Raw genomic sequence first — 8,844 nt, 5'->3', positions numbered from 1 at the left:
ATATGTTATTAAAATTAATTATTAGTTTTGATTTAGATTTGAATCGATACCAAACAGGACTTGTAAAAAAAAAATAATAAAATAAAATTCAAAAGTTGCGTGGGAGGACAGGAGGACCCCCTTAGGTTCGCCCCTGTATATATATATATATACATGTGACGTGGCAAGAGTTGATCGATTCAAAAGTCCATCAACTAAAAAAAATGAACTCTCTGTTGTTTTTTATTTTTTATTTACTTCTCATCAATCTATAAAAGGTAATCTACAAGAAGTATTTTCTATAATATATAATTAGAGAACCTACAATTTATCCAAAACAGAAAAAATAATTGTGTAGCAAAGGACAATTTTGGCGGATAAAGCAAGGTCAACGGCAAAAATTGGGAACTATAATAATTACAGAAATTTAAATCAGCTCAACGGGCAAATCATTGTAGAATTAACAATTTGATCTTAAAATAGCTTCTGCCAGTTAGATTATGTAATCCTTCGTTGATCATGATTAAGATTATATAACAGGGTCAAATTTATATATGACAGCCAATGCCTATGAAAAATTATTAGAAATGATCTTGAAATGTTAACATGTTGAGTTGAAGTCTCACCGACTCTCATTTATAAATTACACGAAATTAATCTGCCGGCCTGTATGTGACGCTTGAGATGGAATAAGAGTTATATTGACGCAAATAAAGGTTTTAGTGTAGAAGATATGTTCACTGCAAATCCTCAAAACTGGAAGAGAGTTCCTTAAAGAATAGAAAAGCCAATTATAAAAGGGTTTTATACCTTGCACGAAATGTTCAAAAGTTTGTTGCTTGACTGATTGGTTTTTAGTCTCGTTTCTTTTTCTATACATATTCCTAACAAGATTGTTACTCAAAATATATTGTTGCTTGAAGGGTTCAACTATGGGGAATCAGATCACTGTTTCTTCTTTTCCCATTTCCAATCCTTTCAAGAAGAAAATCAAGCCTCTTCCCGTCGAAACTACGTTCAAGCTTCCTTCTCCACTCCCCTCCTGGCCTAAAGGTACAATATTGTTATACATTTTTCAATTGATGAATCGTGATAAATTTATAATTCGTAACGTGGGTTTCTCTTCTTATGGTTTTAGGTGAAGGTTTTGCAAGTCAAATCATTGATCTAGGAGGATTACAAGTGTGTCAAGTATCCACATTTTCTAAGGTGTGGGCTACAAAAGAAGGTGGACCGGATAATCTTGGCGCAACATTTTATGAACCTTCTTCTATACCGGATGGATTCTTTTTGCTAGGATTCTATAGCCAATCCAACAACAGGCCTCTATCTGGATGGGTTCTTGCGGGGAAAGATGCAAAAAATGAAAGTGCCTTGAAGGAACCAATTGCCTATACTCTTGTTTGGAGTAGTGATTCTTTGAAAATTAAGCAAGATGGTGTTGGCTATATCTGGCTGCCAACACCCCCTGATGGCTATAAAGCCGTTGGACATGTTGTCACGAGCTCGCCTGAGAAGCCAGCCCTCGACAAAATCCGGTGTGTTCGCTCGGATTTCACAGATTCCTATGAAAACGATGATTGGATATGGGGGCCCAGGAAGGATATTACTGCAAATGATATCAATGTGTATAGCACAAGACCATTAGTTAGAGGAATTCAAGCCATGGGGATTCCTACAGGAACATTTATAGCCCAAACCAATGGGGCTGCTGGATCAAATCATGCCTGTTTAAAGAACGCAAAAGCCAATAGAAATGCCATGCCTAATTCAAATCAGGTCAAGGCACTGATTCAAGCTTACTCTCCTTATATCTATTTTCATCCTGATGAAAACTACTTTCCTTCCTCAGTTACATGGTTTTTCGAAAACGGGGCACTACTATATATGAAAGGTCAAGAATCAAAGCCAATCGCCATCAATAACACAGGTTCGAACCTTCCTCGAGGGGGTGAAAATGATGATGCCTATTGGATAGACCTTCCTATTAGTAATGAAGAAAAGGAAAGAGTCAAGAAAGGAGATTTACAAGATGCATACGCTTACTTACATGTTAAGCCCATGTTTGGTGCGACATTTACAGACATAGCAATATGGACATTTTACCCTTTCAATGGACCTGCAAAGGCGAAAGTCGAATTCTTCAATGTTTCCTTGGGGAAAATTGGAGAACATATTGGGGATTGGGAACATGTGACCTTAAGAATCAGCAATTTCAATGGGGAGCTTAAGGGTGTCTATTTTGCTCAACATAGTAAAGGAGTATGGGTGGATGCTTCCGAATTGGAGTTCGAAGGTGGTAACAAACCTGTGGCCTATTCATCATTACATGGCCATGCCTCATATCCAAAACCCGGGCTAGTTCTGCAAGGAAATGGACCTATTGGCATAAGAAACGACACCGCCAAGGGGAAAATCTTCATGGACACTGGAAAAAAGTTTTCAGTTGTTAATGCAGATTATTTGGGGTCTGTTTATGAAGAGCCACCATGGCTGAATTATAAAAGAAAATGGGGTCCAAAAATAAGCTACAATATTGAGGATGAAATCAAGAAGGTGGAGAAAGTATTGCCTGGGAAATTGAAGTCTGCTTTTGACAAGTTTGTTAGGAGTATTCCTAAGGAGGTATTGGGGGAGGAAGGGCCTACTGGACCCAAGGTTAAAGACAATTGGCTTGGAGATGAAACAGATTGATTCTGTTTTTCCAAAATTGATTTTCTCCAACATGTAATTTTACTACAATAGTGTGACAAAGTTGTGATTTAAACTAATTTAAATCAAAATAATCAATTGTATGTTTTATATGTTGAATACTTTATGGGATGGTGTAGATTGAGTTAATTGTTTCAATGGTCATTGAACTTAGGTTCATATTTTTTATTCGTTATTAAAGTTTAAAATGTCGAGTTTTGATCATTGAACTTACGTTTATATCTTTGATTGCTCAATGAAATTTAAAAATGTCGAGTTCTGGTCACTGAATTTGAAAAATATTGTACATTACTCTCTGTAAACTCGACATTTTTCAAAATTCAAAATTTATGCTAGTGAGTAACACTCAGTGACAAAAACTCGACATTTAAATTTCAGCGAGCAATCAAAAATATGGATCCAAGATCAGTAACCATTGGAATAATTAATTTTGTAGAATTAGAATATAGGTTGATTTAATGCCAACATTCAAATTAAGTGGGTGTTTCATAAAACTGTGCTAAAATTTTATAACTTTCAATTGGTCAAATTTTAATTTTAATTACAAGTTTCGTAGGAGCCACAACTTTTAATAACTTTTTAACTACACATTTTATCAACTTTTACATAACTTATTATAAGCTTTTTGAAACAACCCTTAAACAAAGAAAACTAGGTACTAAAATGCGGAAGAGGCCCACTACAACATTTGGAATTAAATGTTGGAGAAATGTTGGTGCATAATTATATTCTATTGACGTGCAAATTATTGGAAAAAGTTTCAACTTATCAAAATCAAGATACATGCATGAAAATATAATCAAATCACGACTTACTGAGATGCATAACATAGGAGGAGAGAAATGAAGTGAAATATGTGAATGCAAAACTCCTTAATAAAGAGTTTTTCCCCTCGCTGATATTAACATGATCAAATGGACGTTTGTCTCCCAAAATATAATACACATTTCAAAATAATGTAGCATGATATTATTTTTTTCGGATGAACCAACGTATTGATAATATTCTTCATGAAAGAAATAAACACAAAATAAAATCGCTTGGACATAATTTTATTTTTGAAAATAATTCGAACCAAATTTAATTTTAATATATCGAAGAGATGAGAGAATTTAGAACTCTTAATTTATTTGGTGTAGAAAATATGGAATTAAAGGTTCCTATTCATAGATTTTCTAGTGTCTTTACTAATGATTGCATCTTTTGACATAAAATAGTTTGGACTTTTATATCAAATATTTTCATATTTATTGGTCTAAATTGTACTCTATCAAGAAATCATGACTTTTCAGTATGTACATTTTTCAATAGTGACATCCATTCCAAAACAAAATGACTTTGATATGCACCATTTGCATTACAAGAGTCGCGACTAATCATTGCGTTAATTAGAGATTTTTTCAATTCACACTTATTCATAATCATCATGTAAATTTGAACAATCCCTCACATAAATGGAAAAAGTCGCTCAAAATAACAAAGAAGAAGAAGAGTACTACTGAAATATAATGTATCAGGATTGGTATATTTCGCTTTGAACATTCCTTAATAAGAATTTATCGATCTCACTTAGCTAATTAATGAACGCAACATTTTGAATTGTCAGCCATTATTGTAAAACTAGACATAGATCAAATATGTTATCTTTCATATCAAACTTTAGTCCTTTATTTTATTTATTATTTCAAACTTGAAGCTTCTTTCGTTCTGCAAGTGCACTACATAATTCACCTGAATAAAATTCCTATATAACCAGCCAATTTTGAACTTACATAGGTGATGTTTTATAAAGAGTACCCTAAAATACTCCACGTATACTGTTTTCAAGATATAGTCATCGTTAAAAGTAAAGCTGATGAGTACGATTTACACACTTATTTTAACTACAAAACATTAATAATTGTTGATAAATATGACAAAAGATGGTTTACTTCCATGTAAATTATATTTGGCAGGACAAATTGATAAATATGGTGGAAATAAGGAAAAACAAGAGAAAAATGACCAGATGGAAAAAAAAAACTAAAGTTCAGGGACCAAAGTGTAATAGTTGAAAGATGACCTGGTAGCAAAAACAAAGATGTGAAAGAGTCAACGATCAATTTAGTGAAAACGTGAAGCATTGGAAGAAGAAAGAATCTAAAAAAAAAGGAGAAAACGGAGTTTGGAGACTAAAACACGACTTTTGGAATCTTGTTAACAGTATGCAATCGCATATTGTTAATTCCTATGCAGTCACATACTCATTTTCAGCAACCTTCAATGCCAAGTTTCATTGAACTATGTAGTAGAATTGATTTGTACTATGCTTTCGACGAGAAAAAAATGTTTTCCTTATTTGATTAAAATTCTTATGAAAACAAATCCTGGGATGGCTTTTAAAATACTAGGGGCCATCCATAAGTGATTATTATGCATCATAACACATTTATAAGGGTTTTTAGAGCATAGAAGGAGACGAGAAACACAAATATTGATTCGAAGACCGGAAGATTTAATTCAAGACTTAAATTGGTACTATCCTTTCTTCAGTACTTTTTTTTTCCTTGTTTTTAACATGACAGGTTAGATTAATTTGAACAAGGAGAACGATGAACCATGTAGTATGAATTTTTAATCTTGAATTTTATATATTTGACATCAAAAACACATTTTTGGATATTGAATGATTTATGTGAATTTCTTTTCTCCATGATTATTGTGCACGGTAATTGTGTGAATGTATACTTATATTATGCATTCGAAAGAAGAAAAATAGGTTCTATGTGATATAAATCGTCATAGTGTCCGATAGGGGATAGAGATACACTGCTATGCCTTATGTAAATTTTTAAGTGTTCATAAAATTTCGTACATTCTTATGTGTTCACATTCATCATAGAAATATAGTCAAATCATATATGAGAATAGGTTTAATATTACTTAAGAAAGATTGTTGAATATAATAGGAACATTGATTCTTCAATATTCAATCGTGTTGTCAAAATGTAAAATTGTGGTATAAAAGAATTATTGGATGGCAATTTGCGGTCCTAGTCCATTTGTTGTTCATAAAACACATTAATTTGCATTTAGTTTAGTTATTTCACTCATAATTGCATACGTAGCTTACTTTAATTATAAGTTCATTATGACAAACACTTTCATTATTCTTGTTTCGATTAAGGTCAAGATAATAAAAATTGAACTAAATCAATCCATGTGAAATGATACTTGGACTCAAAATCTACTTTGTTATTTGTTAACAAATCGTACACTTGCAGAGTTTTAAATTGAAAGATATTTTCATGAACAAAAGCTTATTCTAGCTAATCTTTGATGTACATCACTTATTTGCATCATAAAAATGGAAAGAGTTAAAATTCCAAAGTGCGTCTCATCAAATCATTCACAACTAGTTTTTCTATTGACCCTAGGTTGTGGGATCTCCAGTAACCAAATTAGGTTTCCATTAAATTGACCCATTAGTTTAGGTTTTAAACCTTTTTTTTTTTTATTTGCACTCTATTCTCCATCTAGATTACCCTTTTGCAAATGGATTTGAAACATTATCCTTTGGTTTTAACAAAGTCAACAATATTGTTACATTTGAGAGTAACTGCAGAATGGTATTATGTCTACGATTGTCGATACTTACCATTGTACGATAGATTTCTTTTCTTATTAAATATAGCTATCTACCACAATTAATTCATTTAAAACACAAATAGACACAAGTTTAGGTATCCTTCTATAAATATTTGAAGCCGCGTGCTACTTTCTAGCTTTATATAAAGCTACAAATTTATTTTTCAATTCTCAAGTTGTTTGGAGGATTTTCATTAAACAACTATACTCTTAATAGTTAAAATCTTGACTAGTAAATTTTGAATCCTCACATTGAACATCCATTTTTCAACATCATGTGCATCTTTAATTTAACAAGATAATATCCCAAATTCTTATGCCAAGAAAGCATCGCTAACCCCCACAAATCCTGGGTATGATCCAACTTATCGACTATTAAAATTCAATCATATTGCTAATTATGTCTATCTATCAAATAAAAATTTTTATTTCATATATAAATGATTAAAAATGTCCATGTCTCACGAAAGCTCATGCACTTTCATATTTAGAATTGTCAATTTTAACCATTTTTGGTCCAGGATTCATCATCTTTGCATAACATTCTTGTATATACCAGGTCTTTCAACATTTCCATCTTCATAAAAAAATTTCTATGAGATATATGGTAATTACAAATACGACATACAGACAATGTTATCCCTTCAAAGTTCAATATTGAAAACAAATTGTTCGACCCTACATTCTTAGGTCAAAGTCAAACCAAACTCTTTCCACATTAATCATTTATGTAGAAACAATTCCAACTCTCATAATGCTTGAACAAACTTCTATTTTGCAATCGTTAATAATGTGATAATATAATATTATCTCCACTTTTGATTAAAATATGTGAGAAGGTATTTATGCAAAGTGGAAATAATATTATATTGTCATATTACTAACGATTGCACAATAGAAGTATGTTTAATACGTGGTTGAGAATTGCATTTACATAAATGATGAATTTGGAAAGAGTTGATGAATATTAAAATTGGTTCGACCTAGGAATTGTAGGGGTCGAACATTTCATTTTCAATATAGGACTTTGTAGGGTAGCATTGTCTATATGTCACATTCTTTTAGTTCCTTTATGTCATAGAAAATTTTCTATGAAGATAGAAAGATTGAAATCCGTTGTATATAGAGAATGTAATACAAAGATGTCATACCTTAAATCAAAAGTAGTTAAAATTGAGAGTTCTAAGTATGAAAGTGCTTAACTTTTCAAGAGGCTGGGACATTCCTAGTCACTCATATGTTGACATGAGGTGAAATAAAATATTTATGTGATAGACACACATAATTAACGATATTATTGAACTTTAAATAGTTGCTCAGCTAAGTCATGCCAGAATTGTTGTTTACATAATTTCTCAATTTAAGATCTAATGCACCCCAAGATTTATGGTGGGGGTTTGGGATAATCGAAAAATATTTTTAATGATAAACTGCACTATGATAAATGCCTTGTTAAACTTAAAAATACACAATGACAAAATTGAATATCCAATGCAAGAATTCAACATTTAATATTAAATATATTTTGACTATTGAGATTGTAGTTATTCTATAAAAAAAAAAATCGTACAACTTGAGAATTAAAAATTAAAGTAGAGCTTTAAATAAAACTAGAATGAAGCACTGGCTTCAAATATTTATGAAAAGATTCCTAAAGTGATGTCTATTTGTGCTTATTAATGGCTTCAATTACTCTCAAATGAAATCAATTAATTTAGTTAAATCAAAGGATAACCTGGCGGATTTGTTTACAAATGAGTACAAGTTGTATATCATAGAGTACTATTTATAGAATACTACATATATGAGTATGAATTTATCCGATTCTAGAGAATTTTATTTAGACAAATTTTTTAGTGCATTTGTAGAACCCAAAAAGGCTCAGGGTCGAAATAACAAACATAATAGAGCATCAAAGTTTGATATGATAGATAATATGTTTGATATATTTTCTAGGCTTGTAATAATAGCCAACAGTTCAAAATGATGCATATACTGATTAGCCAAGTGACTCCGATAGATTCTTGTTAGAAAAGGTTCAAAGCGAAAGCTATCGAACTTGATGCATTATATTTCAATAGTACTCTCTTTATATTTCTTGTTTTGAGTCGTCTTCTTCCATTCATTTAGAAGACTATTGGAATTAATTGTTAATTTTTACAGTTGTGAATAGGAAATGAGTTTGATTGGTACCATGTTTAGTCGTGACTTTTCGAATATAAATGGTGCTTATCGACAAGTCATAATACTTTAGATTGGGAGTGATTGCTCAAAAAGGTACATAATGAAAAATCATGACCTTTTTATATGGTGCAATATAGATCCTTAATATGAAAAAATATGATCCAACGGTCCACATTGATTTGCGATGCAAGCCATTTTGAAGAGACACTTAAAAATCTATAAATATGGACCCTTAATTTCAGAATTTTTTGTATCAAATAAATTCAAGTTAAAATTGATTTATAATTCTCTCTCGTCTTCAAAAATTATGTTCTTTTTATTATGCTCAAATAAAATTCCATC

The 8,844-nt window shown here is 31.4% G+C and overlaps 1 protein-coding gene across 2 annotated transcripts; it reads left to right on the top strand.

The window, feature by feature from the left end:
- The first annotated feature begins 704 nt into the window (after positions 1 to 704).
- LOC111410429 lies at positions 705 to 2,820 on the top strand. Of its 2 annotated transcripts, XM_023040748.1 has the most exons (3): positions 705 to 809; positions 903 to 1,032; positions 1,118 to 2,820. In XM_023040748.1, the coding sequence occupies exons 2-3, from the start codon at positions 912 to 914 to the stop codon at positions 2,671 to 2,673; spliced, it is 1,677 nt and encodes a 558-aa protein (XP_022896516.1). In that variant the 5' UTR covers positions 705 to 809; positions 903 to 911; the 3' UTR covers positions 2,674 to 2,820. The 2 variants fall into 2 exon arrangements, with proteins under 2 accessions (XP_022896516.1, XP_022896515.1); XM_023040747.1 differs by having other exon boundaries at positions 706 to 1,032.
- Positions 2,821 to 8,844: the final 6,024 nt, after the last annotated feature.

The sequence above is a fragment of the Olea europaea genome, chromosome 15, assembly GCF_002742605.1.
Source record: "Olea europaea var. sylvestris chromosome 15, O_europaea_v1, whole genome shotgun sequence".
NCBI lineage: Eukaryota > Viridiplantae > Streptophyta > Magnoliopsida > Lamiales > Oleaceae > Olea > Olea europaea.
Note: the sequence above shows the minus strand (reverse complement) of the source record. Positions and strands in the feature narration are given on the sequence as shown.